We start from the raw sequence: 18,339 nt of genomic DNA, 5'->3' as shown, positions 1-18,339 counted from the left end.
AATGAGCAAGTGACTCCGGACCTGTCAAGCTGCCTATTAAATGGATGGCATTGGAAAGCATTCATGATGGAGTATTTTCTGAAAAGTCTGATGTGGTAAGTATAGAGTGTTTTACTATAGCCTTGCTATTATACTCACATGTATAGTGGTCTTATGGTGTTTTATGCTGGGAAGTGTTCAGCCTTGGAAAGACACCTTATCCTGGCCTTGATCCTTCAGGACTGGTAGAGCTATTGGACAATGGAGGAAGACTGCAACCTCCTCAGAATGGAGCCTCCTCTCAGGAAATGTAAGTAATTACATAATTGATGGAACTAAATTCAAACTGTAACTGTATTTTTAGTCATAAAAATGCATTATCTAATGCAAGTATGTGTATGGTACTTTTGTTTTTTTTCAGTTATGCATTGATGGTATCATGTTGGCATGAAAGCTCCAGCAATAGGCCGTTATTCAGTGAATTGGTTGAATCAGTTAATTTACTTGTCAAGCCATTGGCTGGCTATCTGGACTTTTCTGATATCATTTAACTGAATGATCATTTTAATTCTTCAGATTTTATAAGAAAACTCAAGAAAAGTATTATCTAACTGTATTTTTATTTTATTTTACTTTTTATTCTTTTGGCCCCATTGGTAATCTGTTATCATTATTATATTTTGTAAAGAATGATGTATTAGCTGTCATTATGATTGCGAATGGCACAGTACAGGTGCTGCAATGAAAGTAAAATGCACTATAATTATTATTAACCACACCCAGTCAGTAATGTGTAAAGATTGTCTAAAGGAGATCTGCCCTAACAGGGTAAGCTATTCACTAACTACCTTCTCAATGAACTACATTTAGGGAAATGTATGCCTGGAGACTGGCTCCTACCTTTTGAATTACTCTGGGTGTGCTAGTTGTAAATCCCTTAGTTTTATTTTAATTAAAGAAAAGAATGTTGCCGAAGAGGAAAATGGTGACGAAACAGTTACATATAATCGTACGTAAATAGTAATACCGATAGAGAATAGTGATTAGTACTACTATATTGCTGCAAATATTAGTGGGAAATTAATATTGGGGATTAGTGATTGCAGTGAGCATTTGCTAATATAAAATCCACCTTAATTCTGAGCACTAAATCCACAATGAGAATCTGCCAATTGTAAATTTTGACTCCTACCAATGTTTTCCTATTGTACATAATATCTGTAATTATAGTAATAGTGATCTATAAGAGGGTGTGTATTAATTGTTTGTGTGTGTGTGGATCCTTGTTCTCTTTCAATTAATAGACACGTGTAATGAATGTGGACATCTCATTGCTTCTCATGAGTACACGTTTACATTAGATGAAGAATTTCAGGTATGCGTGACACTTTAATCATCACGGTCATATAAGATTGCATAATATTAGAAAATGTAATTTAATTTTATGCTAAAGTAGCTCTCAGCTTTCCTACATAGATCATATTTTACAATTAGTTTTCCTTATGCCTTAATAAATGAAGTTTTAATGCACTATCTAAAGTATTTTTGCTTATGCTATATATAGCAAAAGATTATAGGCTTGTGCCATAAAACTAGTTTACTTTTTGGCTATGTGCTATACTTGTTGATACTGAATTTTATTACTACCGTATCTTGTTTTTTCATTCATTAGGAATATAGCATGAACTGTGCTCTGTGTGGCTATGGTAGTGATACAGTTAGCATACTTCCTGATGATCCCAGAGAGAAGCAATTGTTTTGAATTTTAATAATAAACCATATAGAAAATAGAATTATTATTATTAATAACAACAATATTGTTTCTTTTTAAATTATTGATTTACTTTTTTTGATTGTTGCCCACCACTTGTTACATTAAAGCAACAACAATAGTCATATCCTTTAATTTAGTAAAAAAGTTCACTCCCAATTCATGGACATAGCCCAAATGACTGATATAAACAGCTTAATAAAAATATTATTTTTATTTTGAAATCATTCCAATCATTTCCATTTGGTATATTGTGATGCGTCCATAGAGATCAGTGCTTGATAGAAAGAGTATTTTATATGATGTATGATAGGTCTCAGTCTCCATTGGAAAGCACTGAAGAGAACAATGTACAAAATAATGGTTAAGGACACTATTATCAAATGTAATAGTATTTATAACATCAGGCAGTATTTGTTGATTTATGCTTGTACAAATTTTTTACAGATTTTTAATCAGAGTTGGATTTGTAAAATTGTTCCAAAATTCGGCAAAAGTTCCTGTACTATAGTACAGAGTCATTGGCTAAATTTTATCGAAAACTGCTAGGAGAGAACTCTTAATTTTTGTATTTTTTTCTGATGCACATACATGTTTTTATGTTGTCAGAAAGTTTGAGCTCATTCCAATCAAATTTAGATTTTTTATAAATTTTTAAGCTGCTCCACAAGGATACTTGAAGATTATTTGAATCTTTTGGATGAAATGAGATTTCTTTCGACATTTCTTGACTACGCCCGCCTCCGATCTGAAAGAGGCAATCCCGCCCGGCAAAACCCCCTTGAAACCTAATTCTCAACTCACGTACACTAACTGGCTTTGGAAACTCTAACGCCACAAACTGTGGAGAACCCTACAATAAGAACAAGTTTAAAGTAAGAGAAAAACCATGATCATACATTATCACGCATATGACCATGAACATGCATAACATGCTTTATTTGGTTGAGTCTACATGCCCACGAACTACATGTAGACTCTTTCCCACTAACAAAGTAACTATCCCAATCTATCATTATCTTTATCTACAACTGATACTGGTAGCTAACGTGGTCAGAGTTCCAGCAGGTGTCACAGTTGTCGTCAAACATGTTTCTCTTCCCAAACTGCTTGGCATCTCTATTGAGAGTTGAGCTTACCCTATAATAATAATAATAATAATAATAACAAGAATCAAGCAAAAATAACAATTTTGATGATGTTATAATAATAATAATAACAACAGATGCATGCAATTTAAAATCACTAATTCTAAATACAATGAGTCAATGTAATTCTGCATGCCTCAAATTAAAATCTTTTCCTGCAGAAGTTAAAGATTCCATATTAGAGTACTTACTCTATTATCATGCATGTCTCATCTTGAGCCACGCCCATAAAATTTTTAATTAACTATCTACAGATTTACGGGAATCAATTAACTCTAGTATACGGATATTAAAGCCCCGCCCTGTGAATGACGACCACACACTTACTTGCCTCCATCATCACTGTCCCCTGGTCATTCTCTCCTCCTATTGGTGACAGGGAGGGACTGGTGAGCAAAGCCCGTCTCAGAGAGCCCCTCAGGATTCTGTTAATAGTCAGTTCTCCTTAAAGAGGTCTACAGAGGAAGAAGGAGTGGAGATCCCTAACCTTTCACCCTCCACTCAATCATCAATACTCTGTGGCTCAAGGTGTGGGATTTCCTGGAGTTCTGGAGTCACCCTCTCCCTCTCCTTCCTTTAGTTTATTATTATTATAGTGAGTCATGTCTCGGGCTCGTAGCAAGACAGTCGATTCGGCTGAGGTAAAGAAGAAAGGAATTCCAAGACGACTGAATGAGAAGATAGCATTAATCAAAGAGAAAGAGCAAGCTCAGTCGGAGGCATTTGAACAAGCAATGCGGAGCATATTAGAGGTGGGTGGGGCTTTGAATGTTTACATGTAGTATACATGTATTATGTCATTAATTGAGTATAATGTCCTTATTATCTCTCTCCCTGTCTCTTTGTCTCTCTCTCTCTCCCTCTCTCTCTCTCTCTCTCTCTCTCTCCCTCTCTCTCTCTTTCCCTCTCTCTCTCCCTCCCTCTCTCCCTCTCTCCCTCTCTCTCTCTCTCCCTCCCTCTCTCCCTCTCTCTCTCTCTCTCAGATGCAACAAGCTAGAACAGGCGGTGGTTCAATGCCTAGTCTTCAAGCAATAGACACTAGTCCTCCGATGACTTATACTAATGTAAACATAACCTTTATTATTATTATTGATCAAATATTTATACCCTCTCTCTCTTTAGGAAACTGAGGGTATGATATGTCTGACCACGCCTCCTTCTAACACCGTTTATCGGGAACGCCCAAATAGTGTTAGTTTAGTTGGGAGGCGTTCCCCAGGCATAGAGAGAACCCAATCCATATCCACTTGATACCTGTACCTTAAAAAGAGCATGAGAATAGGAATGGAAGTATAGGAACGGGATTATGCATTATATTGCATTATATCAATGTATTAGAATGAGAGATATGGGAATGGAATGACAAGGATTAGGAATGGGATTTGATGATGTGGGATTATTGTAGTGTGAAATGTTAAATTGATTAGACGAATAACATTAGTAGGAATAACATTTTTAGTGATCCATTACCATACATGCACACACACATGTATTAATATTCCATCTGTTTGTTGTTGATTTTGCTCACTTTTGTTTTCTTCTACGGCTCACTGAATAAAATTGAAAGTGTGACAATGTAATAATTCTGTAATAGTATTAATATAATAATAATATTAATATTGATAATGATATTTTAATTTTTTTCTTAACTGAATCTCTCACTGTGATACCGGTAATCAGTCTTCATCGTCCACTCACCAGCTCTGGAATACGTAAGTCTTTATAATCTTCCTCTAGTATCCTCTTTTCATTATTGTTATTATTAAATTATTATTATTATTAGGAGTGAATGGTTTGAATCTGATCTCTCAAGGTATTCACAAGATTAACACTTAAAATACTTCTTTACTACTATTCATGTTGTTGGTTTCTTTTCCTACCGGTATCTCTCTCCCTCCCTCCCTCCTCTTTTAGACATAAATCTGATTCAGATCTTCAGCAGAGTCTCCTCATTGATACCCACCACTCCAATCAAGCTCCAGTCTCTACACTAGCCCCGCCTCCAATCACCAGCCCGATCGTTAAAGTATCTCCGCCATTTGAGAACCCAAGAAGCACATGTAAGTAATTTTATTATTATTTACTATTGCTGGCTGAAAGTAGATTTTGGGGCTTATATTTTGCAATTTTGTGCTAATAGAACAAGAGTTAATGTAGTGGTCTTTAATTTTGTTGGAATTGGTATGAGCTGTTGATACAGCTAATGCTTTGTGGAATTAAAGTATGCATTTTTATAATAATTGAACAGAATGCTTCCAATTTCCAGTCATAAAGGAGTAAGCTTATGAATGTTAATATTGGCTTGAAAAAGATACACAGTGCATTTATGATTTAATTAAAAGTGTGGGCGTCACTTATACAATGTACATGCATGTATGTACATTTGTTTTCCCTTGACTCCAACTCTTAAATTTACATTTATCATTATTTTTTGTTATTATTGTCTCATGTTCATTCTAAATGTACATGTGACGTGCATGTGAATTACAATCTACAGTACATGTATATACATGTTATATTACGATACATGTAAGTGTACATGTATATGTATTGGTGCCTCTGTGCTTTCTACCTGTCCCTAATCACATTAATATAGTATTGTGATGACACTATTATGGTAGTTTTACTACAGCTACATGTACTATTACTCCTCCTCCTATCACACAGTAAGTTTATATGGCCAACAATCACTCTGAGCTTATCATCAAAACTCTCTCGTGAGAGCCTCCTTGCTTTATAATCTTTTTCACATGCAAAATCAGTTTTGCTCCTGGCCATGTTGACACTCCTCCCTTGCTTAACTTGGCATGGAGGCCTTGAATTAGAGTAATTAGTGAATGTTATGATTTGATATGAAAGAGCTCATTCCCATTGTTTTAGTAATGATGTTATTGTTTTGCCATCTTGATTCTTGAGGCATTTTGTACAGGAGTAGTTTCTCTAAAGTCACTTTACATTTGTTCACTGTATAGGCTTAAACTTTATAGTTTCACTGATATTTTGTGCAGAGTTTTCCTCAAAGCATGTTAACTGAGCTAAACAGCATGAGCTTCATGAGCTGACAAGCACTACAATACAGTACATGGCATTTAGAGCAACTTTAAAAATTCATAAAAAAATTCAAATTTGATCAGAATGAGCTCAAACTTTCTACACAACATAAGAACATGTATATGTATCAGAAAATATTACAAAAATGAAGAATTCTCTCCTAGTCATTTTTGGCAAAAATTGGCCAAAGACCCTGTACTATAGTACAGGGACTTTGGCCCAATTTTTGAGTAACTTTAAAAATTCATAAAAAATCTAATTTTGATCGGAATCAGCTCAAACTTGCTACACAATATAAGAACATGTATATGTATCAAAAAACATTACAAAAATAAAGAATTCTCTCCTAGTCATTTTTGGCGAAATTTGGCCAAAGACCCTGTACTATAGTACAGGGACTTTGGCCCAATTTTTGAGTAACTTTAAAAATTCATAAAAAATCCAATTTTGATCGGAATCAGCTCAAACTTGCTACACAATATAAGAACATGTATATGTATCAAAAAATATTACAAAAATGAAGAATCCTCTCCTAGTCATTTTTGGCGAAATTTGGCCAAAGACCCTGTACTATAGTACAGGGACTTTGGCTCAATTTTTGAGTAACTTTAAAAATTCATAAAAAATCTAATTTTGATTGGAATCAGCTCAAACTTGCTACACAACATAAGAACATGTATATGTATCAAAAAATATTACAAAAATGAAGAATTCTCTTGTAGTCATTTTTGACAAAATTTGGCTTTTGACCAAAGGTTATAGCCTTTGGTCTTGGGCCCAATTTTTAAATATAAAAATTCATAAAAAATCCAAATTTGATTGGAATGAGTTCAAACTTTCTACACAACATAAGAACATGTATATATATCATAAAACTTATAAAAATTGAGAATTCTCTCCTTTTTCATTTTTGATGGAATTTGCCCAAAGTCCCTTACTATAGTACAGGGACTTTGGCCCAATTTTTGAGTGATTTTAAAAAATTCATAAAAAATCCAAATTATGATCGGAATCAGCTCAAAGTTGATACACAACATAAGGACGTGTATATGTACCAGAAAAATATAAAAATAGATTTTTGAGCAACTTGACAATCCACTGACAAGAAGCTATGTGAGCACTATGCTGAAATCCTGTGGGAAACCCTGGTTATACTCATTTGCTAGCAATAAATAGGCTTTTATTGCATCAGTATTCTTCTCTAAGGATCCCAATCTTTTTTGGGTCAAAATTCCCTATTCATTTTGTTATTATATTCTTTATTGGACTGACCTATTTCTCTAAGAATGCCTGCAGCTATATCAACTAGCCTGTCTACTCTTGAATTACTATTACTATATCTGTCTGAACTTTAATAAATCAATTTTTGCATTCTCTGCCAGTTTTTCACTGAAAAGTCCACAGGTGACATTCCTCTAAACATTACTCATTGATTTCATTACATGCCTCCATAGACTAGGAATTTTATCACACTGTATCACTTATCATTCTTGTAAGCAGAGTGAACCCACACCATCTTGTACATGTATGTATAGTACATGTTAAATTCACATAAGTGATGGAGGAAGAGGGAGAGAGGGGGGGGAGGATGGAGTGGCTGTAGGTGTTATTTCAATGCTGGAAATTCTATGGAACATGTCTGATTATTTCATTGTACTCTGATGATTTCACAATTGTTATTGTAAAGCTAATAGCCATTGTGTAAGATACATAATAATAATAATAGTAATGATAATAATGCCACATACTTGTGTATGTATGTACATGTACATTTGTAATCATGTATGTGTAATGTGTGTCTGTGTGTGTTCCTCCTTTTCATTTCCAGTGTATTTGGTAAGGATAGGCTGGCCTTAATCAGGGTTGGCACCAGTCATTGGCTTGGTTTATTGTGCAACACAGTCTATGGACATTTGTACAGATGTGCATGTACAGATACATGCCTGTCTGTTCATCCATTGTCTATTGCATTATGAGATTTAAGCTCTCATACTAATGAACAGATAACTAATCTCATTAACTAGTAGAATTAATAGATAAAATGAGGAAAGCATTTTTTAATAATTATTATTTTAGTGTTGCATATTGTTGATGCACGCACAAAATATTTCTACACTTGTTCCATACAATGAGAGAGTCATACTAAGCTTGCTTCCTTCCACCACAGTATTTCTATGCATGCAAGTAAAGCTAATATTGATGGCATTCCATATCCCTGCATGCTATTGACATTATTTCAACATGATGTCTTATCTTTGTTCACCTTTTGTTAGCCACTATTTGTTCCCATGACTTATTATAGCCTAGCATTGTTGAGGTCTCTTTTTGTCTCTCTCTCTCTCCTCTCCCTCTCTCTCTCTCTCTGTTTTTTTCTACTACTTCTCCTTTCTCTGTTGCCTCAGGCAACCCCCTTCCTCTCTCCTTCCCTCCCTCTTCCTCCATCCCCCCACTCACCACACACTCTCCTTTGTTATCCATTGTAACTTCATGTGAGCCTCTTATAGTAAATAGCCTTTTGATTGTCTCCTTCCACACACACAAAGTGAGTGGGATACATGCACATGTGCATAAAATGTACCATAACACTATGCTTTAAATGTGCACAGTATTTGTACATGTATGTACATGCATATATGAATGGTTGTTGATAATATCCATTCACTGCTTCCTGTGGTGGATAAGTGTAGTCTATGTGAATTACCATTTCACACACACTCAATGACACACAGAGATTGCACATGCACCATAAGCGCATGTGTATTTCAGAGGCATTGAAACAGATGCCTAGTCACTGAAGTATAAAGAATATTGCATTATTGTTGTTATTGCTTTATTCTCAAATTTGTTGTTATCATGTTTTTGTGTTTACCAAGGAAGCTCTTTGCTCTATTCCTCTTAAATTGTGTAGTTAGGGAGAAGGACAGAGAGGAGAGAGCCAAACTCTAGCATGAGATCAGCCTTATGTTAACTAATTACTATACACATACACATGCATGTACTACTTTCCTCACATTGGTGACTTCCTGAATATTTTCAGGTGGATTTTGATGTTAATTATTTTACACATAATCCATATTATGCACATACCTCTCTCAGTGTAGAATATACTAGAATTAGCTTGATAAGGGGAATAGGCCATGAGCTATTGTTGTGTAACAGATGACATAATGTGTGTGGTTGTTTTAGCCTGTACTTAGCAATCTAAACTATGTACACAGTGTGGATGAATCACTTCCTCATTCATTGCACACACATAAATGAATCAGACATGCGTGTGTACACAATGTATTTACACATGCACTATTGTTCGACTGCTTAATTAGACTGAGAATCTGAGATCATGAAAGATGATCTTTACTTCTGTTGAATGGGTAATTATGATGATTTTGAACTTGAACAAGGTTAATTCCATTACTTATTATTGTTAGCGTAACGGTCTAGACAATGTTATTGTTTTTTTTTAATTTTGCATTAACGCTTGAGTGTTATACTGAGTTATACTGAGATACCTAATTGTTACTTACTATAGTGTTTTACTGCATTGAATGTTGGGGGTATTTATTTTAATTTGTTTATCTTCATTCTGAGAAAAAAAGGATTTAATGCCAATGGCATTCATGGTATCAAATTATCATCAGTTATCTTATTATTAATTTTGTGCCTTTATCTAATGTCTCATAATTTGATTTTTTTAATCTTTTCTTTATTATCACTAGTTCCCTCAAATCTCGATTTCAACCACACCAATGCGGTAAGCCCCCCTCTTTCTTCATGATTCCTTTTCCCTGCATTGCATTCTTACATTTCATCTCTTTCCTTCTCTTCTCATTATTTCTTTTTCTATTGCACGTGGCATTGAGGTGTTGTTTCTCTTTCCTTTGTAAACAATGTGGTGTTGTTCAACCTCCCCTTGTCTCCTCTGAGCGTGCGTATATCACTTGTTAACATGTGATTTTGACTTTCATCACGCACTTTCTAGTCCTCTTTGTCCAATGATCACAAATATTCTTTTATCTTATTACGTGTACATTATACATGTATGTTTTACCGTCGCTTTCTTTTGTACTCCTTTCTCTTTCTTTCTTTCCTTAATAGCCTCAGAGTCCTACTAGACTGGGGTCTTCAGTTAGTGCTGCCTTACTAAGGTAACACACACTCTCTCTCTTTCTCTCCTCCCCCCCTCTCTCTCTCTCCCTTTTTCTCTCTTCTTACGTTATCTTCTTTCTCTCTCTCCTCCCTAGTCCTGAGTATGGCTCCACTGGTATTGCTAATGATTCAATGGGAGGTGGTGCTTCTAGTCTCCCTGATCTGACCAACGTTGAGTTCTCTTGTGGTCTTGATATTCCCTTAGAGAAAGACGAAGACATTCTCAATTTTACCGGAAAACCTTCAAACGTTTATCCTGGCGGCCAGCTAGGCTACTCTGTATATTCTCATCAAGCTCCTCCCCTAGCAATGCAGACTCCGCCCAATATCTCGCTCATCCCGAATGGTAATTTCCATCAGCATCCTTTCCTTTCACAGCTCCCAATTTCAAAGTGTCTACCTGGTCAGGTCCCGGGCCAGCAGCAGTACTCTGTTCCTCTTGTACGAAAACTAAAGTCGATTGTTCCGGCTAATACTGTCCTTAGCAACGGTGGCTATGGACACGCCCCCAGAGGCATCCAATCAAATGACTTACTTTCGTACGGCTCACATAAGTATCCTCCAAACGTTTCGGTCACTTCACCGACTGATAAATATGGGATGCCTGTTAATGGAGTTACGCCACAACCACCAGGACCTTCCATGCAAGCCACGCCCAATATCCAGACCCCGCCTACCATTCACACCTCAATGTCAAATAATTTTTCTCTTCCGTTTGTCGCTGCTCCTCCTCTTCCAGTTGATCCCTCTCTCCTCTCTCCTACTCAATCCTATCCATTCTCCAAACAGCAGCAGGGTGGCTTCCTTCCCCAGCAATACCCTCCTCTTCCCTCGTACCTAGACCCCGGAATGGCCTATCAGAGACAAGCACTACAGCACAAAATGGCTAACATGAATTTCAACGCTCCTCCACTCCGTAGCCACTCTGAGGAGAACCTCATAACGAGTGGGAAGGAGGGAGGAGGGCAGGCCGGGGGTGGCAAAGTAGACGAGGTACATCAACAGCAAAATCCGTTCATGGGTAATATGTCTTCGGCGAACAGCGTACCGTGTGTCTACGTCGAGCCTAATAGTGTTGATCCTTGTGTTGATCAACCTGACTCGCCGACGACCGGAACTGGGAGTCCCTCTACATCTGCTAGCCACGCCTCCTCGCCCCCCACCTCCCGGCCCCATTGGTTGGATCAGCACCCGCAGGCAATGTCAGATTACATGTTTCACGAGTGGCCGGTCGACGCCATGATGGCGGGCGGACCCAAGTACGGCTCGCCGTTGAGTCACCATCGGTCTTTGTCCGAGTTGAATAAAATGGCGGCGGATTATGTGATGGATTTGTCTCCTAGTTCTCAGTCTCGTGCTCATCAGCTCTCCCTCCCTTCAATTGTGATGAATGATCTCATTGCCACTGGGGACATGGATGACCCTGCTATGGTGGATAAGCAGCTGAGTTATCTTGCGACCGATTTTGAAATGGAGGACGAGATAATGGAGTCTCTGCTACGAGATGAAGGGTTTGGCCCTTTTAGTATGCAACCTAGCGATGTAGTGAGTCCTTCGGACATTCTTGGTCACAACGGGACCCTTGATTTTTAATATCTTTTCTCTTTTTCTTGGTTTATGATTTTAATGTTTCTCTCTATTTTCTCTCTTCCTGTTTTTATATGTATATATATATAATGAGTCATGTTTCTGTTCGTCTGCTATTGTCAATCATTTCATAATGTTCTTTGTCTCTAACAGTCATGCTGTACTTACTCTTCTTTTCTTTCTTATTCTCTCCCTCTTTCTTGTTTCTTCTTATTTTTAATGATTTCAATGTTATTATGATTATTATTATTATTATTGAAGTTGTGTTATTAAAAATAAATAGATCCTTTTTTGTTCTTGTTGCTCCCTTGTACCATATCACATGCATGGATGTGCAACCATAATGATAACATCATTGTTATTTGACTGACTACCAGGACTGTTTTGGTTTCAAGATGAATTTTGTAATTTGATTGCCGTGTTAGTTTAGATACTAAGAGCTAGTCATAGTTCATGTGCCAGAATGTTATATTTTTAACCATTTAAGGTGAAAAATCCTTTGAGATTTAAAATTGCTTATAACTTCTGAATTTGTTGTTGGAATCTGCTCAAATTTTCTACAAAGCATAAGGACATCCATCAATGTGTTTCAGATAATGTGATAAAAATTTGGGTGATTTTGGAGCCATTTTTTGGAAAAAAAACATGCACTACCTATAGTCCATGCTTTTAAAGGCACCAAAAAGTATTACATTTTTCAATGAAAGACCATGGGTTGGTCTATTTTCTAGTGGCTAGCATGTACTAATATTCCAGCTAAGCCTACACATTCCATTGCCATAGATATGATGTCGCAAAGAAAGGTAGCCTTTCTAGTAATTTTCCCATAGTTGCAGGTTGCATACCAAATACACTCACTCGCTCATTAGCCGCATACCAAGCATACCAGACTACTTTGTAGAATAATAATGGCCAGGTGCGTGGGCGATGCAACTTCCATTTGAAATGTACGGTCTTATAAAAGGAGAGCTCTGTTTGGCTGTCTGTATGATTAAAAGGAAGAGCACAATAGACTAGTAGTTCAAATCACTCAATAGATTCTGAAAACCATGTCCACTCGCCGTGATATTCTCTCTTTGCTGCATCACCAACAGAAGACTCGGGGAACCGACCAGTCTTCACCCGTCAATGTAGCCGTCCCTAGTATCACAGTCTCTTCTCCAAGGAGCAGGAGCAACAGCAGAAATGCAGTAATAGGAGGCAACGGCTATCCACAGCCTCCCGCCTCTCCTCTCCTTCACTGGAGTACAGGTAGAAGAGTCTGGTCCGAGCCAGGCGGCAGCAGTGGGCTTTCCGCTAGTAGCCTCTTGGTAGACAGCGGACGGAGTAGTCTCACAAGCTACGGGTCCCAGGAAAGCCTTCTCTTCACTTCACCGCTCGCCACTGACTCTGATGTATTCAGCGACTGCTACACAGACGATGAAGAAGAAGAAGAAGAAGAAGACGAGATTGAGGAAGTCCCGCTCTCTGTCTACCTCCAGGGCAAATGGAAGGAGTGGATGGTTGGGTCGGAAGAGATCCAACTCTACGGGGAGGCTGCCTCGAGCTGCAAAGAAACAGTTCAAAAGTAAGTAGGCTTCACTTTGAATAGGTGACTGTCACTGGAAGCTAAGACTCTCATTAATTATGCACCTTTCAAAACTCTTTAGCAATTTTCATTGACATAATAATAAAAATAATAATCATAATCCCTTTCTTTTTTTTATTTCAGAGGTTACTGGCACGGTAACGTTTGGGTCCACCAGCGAACCATCAAAAGACAAGAGGACGTTCGCTCATTTGCCAATGAAGTCAACACACTTTGTTGCATACGTCACGAAAACATACAACTATTTATGGGGGTATGTCTCGATTTACCAGCAGGAGACACTTTTGGGATCATAATGAGGTATATACTTCACTCTCTTCCCCCCACACATACATAATACCATTTAAAACTCTCTATAGAATTTCATGTACTCTGTACTCAGTCCTCATATATGTACACATGTACATATACACGTCCCCCCCCCACTATTGGGTATTAGGTTAATAATAACGTGTTTGGGTGTCCTATCTCTCCCACACTTTGTTGTTTACTGAGCTCCTCAGCTCAAGTGCTACTTAGAGCACTCTCTCAAAACCTCCCCCACACCCTTGTGTCTCCTTTGAAATACCTTTTCTGTACCTCCCCCCCTCTTTTTTCCTCCCTCCCTTCCTCTTAACTCCAAACCACAATATTCACCTCTTTCTCCCTCCCTCTCTTTCTCTCTCTCTCTAGTGAGGTTAAAGGGGATACACTGTACAATCATATTCACAAACTTGGGCACAATTTCACTACTCCCTCCAAATTAAAGATACTGAGACAGATATCTGAGGTAAGAGCTCTCACAACACTCATTCCTTAGACCATTTATCATACCAAACACAATGAAAGCATTTCTGTTCAAAGCCCCTATATGACGCACCTCAGACCAAGCACACTTGCCTTGTAATACCTTTATGCTTTGAAATATCCATTTGGGAAGTCCCTGCATCCTTGCTTTGTATACATTTGGGAAACAGGGAGGGCTGGTTTTAGTGTACTTTACTAAATCCAAGCCAGTGGTTTAGATTCCATTTCACTATCCCCTTCTTTTTTTTTCTCCCCTCCTTTCATCTGTTCCCCTTACTCATCCTTTCTCTTTTCCCTCACCTTTTCATCTTTTTCCCAATCTCTCTCTCTCCCTCCTCTTAGGGCATGGAATATTTACATGCTAAAGGTATACAACATGGCGGGCTTAGCTCTAAACTGGTCACCATTAATCACAGAGTTTGCATCTCTCTATCATTCCACAACACGAACAACAGGTAAGAGTTAGAAGAGAGAGAACCATGCACCCACATGTACACCAAACTTACTTAGAACTGAATGCATAGTGCATAGTAGCTATTGTAATAACAAGGGGAAAAGTATTATAGTATTAATGATAAAACTATGTAGTAAGATCTGAGCCAAGCATGTATTGTACATGTACATGTACTACATGTATTGCTGGTATATTAAAGCATATTATAATTATGATTTTGTTTTTATGCATAATGCATGTATGCATAGTAGCACAAAACTCACATGGAGTGATTAGTGAGTTTAGTCATTAAACAAAAACTCATTCACAATTGGCAGCTCACTTAGCATTACATGCCAAAATTTATCCTCATTCTGAAATCATGAAATGACCTCTCTCTCCCTCTCTCTCTCTCTCTCTCTTATCCAGGCAACTAGAAGGCTGTGACCTACCATATCTTACTCCAGAAGAAATTCGATCCATCACCCAGCTATCAAACGGATATCTCTTCCTTCCTACAAAGCCAACTCCGTCCACTGACATATTTGCCTTTGGTACTATCGCTTACGAGCTGACAACACTAAAGCTCCCCTTTTTGAATCAGTCGCTCTTGGATCTCATATGGAGCGTTGGAAACAACGGCCACCAATCCCTCAAACTCCTACCTCGGAGCTGCTTTCGGTCCGTTATTCATCGTTGCTGGTCTCACACACGTCGCACGACTTTCAAGGACATCCTCTCGTCGATACAGGACAACACCTCATTTCCTCCGACACGATTCTCTTCGACTAGTCTTCCTCTTTCATCGCAGCACTGCACGTTGAGACAATGAGTGAGTATTGATCGAGGACTCTAAAGTAATAGAGAATTAAAGGAATGAGAAGACTGGCCGGTTGAGTCCTTTAAGAGAAGAAGAAACTTGAAGACCTGCTGTGTTTGAGAGAGGAAGAATGGCTGCCACGTATACAGAAATAGAAAGAGATGGAAAAATAACAATAATATTTGAATAGGAATATGGCCTTCCAGGAATGATGATGATTATCAATCACGCCATCATCAAAACAAGAAAGGGAAAGGGACACTTAAACTCTTTAAGGCAGAATACACATTGTCCCTCAGACTGCCAAACACAGTGAATTTATAAATTCAGACATCCGTCGTGGAGCTTATCAGATACAGGCTGACTCTCTCTCGTCCTTATGTTTACATCAAAATTGTTTCCTGATATTGATTACAAGTTATAACAATCAGTTCTGGGAATCCGAGGAAGAAAGGTGCATACTGTTTAGTCAAGAAAGAAGGAAGTACATATAGTCAATGAGAAGTGTACACAAGGAGTCCACAGCAAAGTCAACTTCAATTAGAGGAATGTACACTTTGGAAAGTAGACTGGAAGGAGGAGTGGAGCCTAGTGTACATTGTATAATGAACTTGTTTACTTGTAGGCTCGACTCTCGTTTCATCTACAGCCCGTTTAGTTATTGTTTGGGAAGATTGCACTATTTTGATGACATTTCTCTCTAACTCTTTCTCCTAGCTCTCTCATTCTCACTTGTTTACATCGTTTATGAACTTGGAAACAATGACACACATCTACCATGCACCATCATCACTTATTGACACCTCTGTATGCACTATAGAATTATTATTAGGATATTATTATTATTATTATTATCATCATTATTAATGTTGTTGTTTCTTTTATTATTATATTTTTGTTATTCCTGAATCCAATTTGCACATTTGTTATAAAGATATGCAAAAACAAAATTTTGGCATTCATTAGCTCGCTAGACAAATTCACACACACACACATATACAGAGCACATTGCAGCAAAATGATTCATCAAAAAAAATTAGTGTGAGCCAGAAATTTCACAACTTGTTCACACCTTGAGGTGTAAACAAGGTGTCAAAAAGAATTACAAGCTCTACACAATACATAATGTAGTTTGTTTATTTTGTACTTTAATTTCCATGAATGTCAAATAGAACCTACAAATGAATACTATCCTTCCAACGTACAGTATAGCGTACCAACCCTTGATATCAGTAAACCTATTTTTAGCTTCTTTTAATGTATTATTAACCCTCATATATTTACACATGCCAATTACCAGCCAGTCATCACGTACACAAACCCTCTCAGTCTCTTACATGTGATTATGTATTGTATTGGCTGGCTCTGTCTTCATTCCTCATTAGCACTTGTAATGTGTCATGCCAACATACCCAATGGCGATAAATGGCTCAATCCTTTGTGAGTATTGTTTAGAAGTATACAGTTTGTCTGCATGGGATGCTTAGAGTCTCTGGAGAGATGGAGGAGAGAGGAGGAGTACAACATCTCGTTAATAGGTTTGTTTACAAAAGGACACGCAAAAGGTTTCATAGCATTTTAACTTAGAATTTAATAACACATGTACATATAATAATAATAATAATAATTTAAAAAATAGAGAGAGAGCCTGAACATAGCAGGCCAGCATTACAACAGCAACAAATAATGATAATAATAATAATAACGTAGTCTTTCTAAGTACATGTATGTAAAAATAGATGAAGGAGAACTGAAAAAATAAATACAAGAAAGCACACACACAAAGCAATAATATAAATAGTAATTAAATAAATATATATGTGTGTATAATATAATATATAATGCACTTAGAACAATAATAATTCCAGCATCCTACATTATATGTACCATACAAAAATAAATAGCACTGATAATAGTAAGAGTATTAATACATACATCATACAAAAATAATAGTCTAAGTATACATAAACACAAAAGTATATAGAGGCATGGAGTGTGGCTGGGTGCTGTGTCTATGGCAATTGAGCTAATCCACTCCTTCAAAGCCTTCGGTGTTCTCTATGGCTAGTTTAAGCTTCTCTTTTAGCTCGTGATAGCTTCGATAAGGAGGCAAATCAATACGGTTGAAACTGTGAGAGAAAGAGAGAGGGAGAGAGAGAGAGAGGGGGGGAGAGGAAGAAAAAGAGAGGGATGAAAGAGAAGGAAAATGTATAAAACACACACGACAAAGAGGAAAGGAAAAGGATGAGACTTTGAAAGAGCTGATAAAGTGAGAAAGGAAAGAGGAGGAGGGGGGCATATCAAACTTAAAATAAACAGACCCTTACTGAGAGTTTAGTCTCCAACAATGTGTACACAAGGTAACCAGTGTACACAGACCTTCCACCCCATACACATGTACATGTACTACACATACAGTGTCCATACTAATATATGTCATTAATGCATTTGTGTATACATGTACGTTTATGTGTATGTGTATATGTAATGTGACTGAATGTATACTGAAAGTGTTCCAGTGTTTGTGATAAGGAAAGTCAATACAAGTACTGATCGAGTGTGTGTGTTTGTCAATTGAGGGAGAGAGAGGGAGGGATCTTACCAGGTGTGCGATCGAGGCAATGCATCAGGGTTGCCAAGTTTCTTAATGCAGAACTTTTGTAAACCATTGCTTCCTGCAGGTGGAGGAAAGAGAGAGAGAGAGAGGGGGGAGAGAGGGGGGGGAGAGAGAGAGGGAGAAAAAGAGAGAGAGAGAGAGATGAATTACAGACAGTAAACAAGGTTGACAAAATGAGAAAGAACTAAAGCAGGATACAAAACAGCCTTGAGCCATATGGGATAAATAGGAAATGAGTCATTACATTATATCACGCAGACATACATGTATGCACACACATACGCACACGCAATTCAGTGAAAAGATAGACTACAGATATGAGCACAGTGAGGAGAAACAGAGGTCATACAAGATAAAAAAAGACACACCAATTACATAATAAGTCTAAACAAGTGATGAGTAGGGTCAACAGA

The 18,339-nt window shown here is 37.5% G+C and overlaps 4 protein-coding genes and 1 long non-coding RNA gene across 6 annotated transcripts; 3 read left to right on the top strand and 2 right to left on the bottom strand.

The window, feature by feature from the left end:
* The first annotated feature begins 6 nt into the window (after positions 1-6).
* LOC100637634 (protein Churchill-like) lies at positions 7-1,859 on the top strand. The gene is made up of 6 exons (XM_003386689.3): positions 7-95; positions 147-289; positions 401-807; positions 850-988; positions 1,284-1,354; positions 1,652-1,859. Exons 3-6 carry the CDS (start codon positions 721-723, stop codon positions 1,739-1,741), a joined length of 387 nt encoding a protein of 128 aa, XP_003386737.2. The 5' UTR covers positions 7-95; positions 147-289; positions 401-720; the 3' UTR covers positions 1,742-1,859.
* An 80-nt stretch (positions 1,860-1,939) lies between these two features.
* Positions 1,940-3,123, bottom strand: LOC100640288 (nuclear receptor 2C2-associated protein-like). Of its 2 annotated transcripts, none has more exons than XM_019996741.1 (4): positions 3,035-3,123; positions 2,800-2,890; positions 2,427-2,603; positions 1,940-2,086 (listed from the first exon to the last, which is right to left on the bottom strand). In XM_019996741.1, exons 1-4 carry the CDS (start codon positions 3,073-3,075, stop codon positions 1,964-1,966), a joined length of 432 nt encoding a protein of 143 aa, XP_019852300.1. In that variant the 5' UTR covers positions 3,076-3,123; the 3' UTR covers positions 1,940-1,963. The 2 variants fall into 2 exon arrangements, with proteins under 2 accessions (XP_019852300.1, XP_019852301.1); XM_019996742.1 differs by having other exon boundaries at positions 2,559-2,603.
* A 62-nt stretch (positions 3,124-3,185) lies between these two features.
* Positions 3,186-11,944, top strand: LOC109582109 (CREB-regulated transcription coactivator 1-like). Its single transcript, XM_019996710.1, has 10 exons — positions 3,186-3,426; positions 3,479-3,650; positions 3,882-3,962; positions 4,021-4,137; positions 4,561-4,610; positions 4,682-4,711; positions 4,813-4,958; positions 9,666-9,700; positions 10,045-10,094; positions 10,191-11,944. Exons 2-10 carry the CDS (start codon positions 3,501-3,503, stop codon positions 11,686-11,688), a joined length of 2,157 nt encoding a protein of 718 aa, XP_019852269.1. The 5' UTR covers positions 3,186-3,426; positions 3,479-3,500; the 3' UTR covers positions 11,689-11,944.
* Positions 11,945-12,667: 723 nt separating this feature from the next.
* Positions 12,668-16,259, top strand: LOC109582114 (kinase suppressor of Ras 1-like). Its single transcript, XM_019996740.1, has 5 exons — positions 12,668-13,249; positions 13,394-13,570; positions 13,943-14,039; positions 14,399-14,511; positions 14,919-16,259. Exons 1-5 carry the CDS (start codon positions 12,732-12,734, stop codon positions 15,319-15,321), a joined length of 1,308 nt encoding a protein of 435 aa, XP_019852299.1. The 5' UTR covers positions 12,668-12,731; the 3' UTR covers positions 15,322-16,259.
* Positions 16,260-16,848: 589 nt separating this feature from the next.
* Positions 16,849-18,013, bottom strand: LOC109582108 (uncharacterized). The gene is made up of 2 exons (XR_002184916.1): positions 17,912-18,013; positions 16,849-17,438 (listed from the first exon to the last, which is right to left on the bottom strand). It is a non-coding gene; the product is annotated as an uncharacterized LOC109582108 (long non-coding RNA).
* Positions 18,014-18,339: the final 326 nt, after the last annotated feature.

Source organism: Amphimedon queenslandica, unplaced genomic scaffold (assembly GCF_000090795.2).
Source record: "Amphimedon queenslandica unplaced genomic scaffold, v1.1 AMPQUscaffold_13401, whole genome shotgun sequence".
Lineage (NCBI taxonomy): Eukaryota > Metazoa > Porifera > Demospongiae > Haplosclerida > Niphatidae > Amphimedon > Amphimedon queenslandica.
This window is presented reverse-complemented; position numbering and strand designations above follow the sequence as displayed.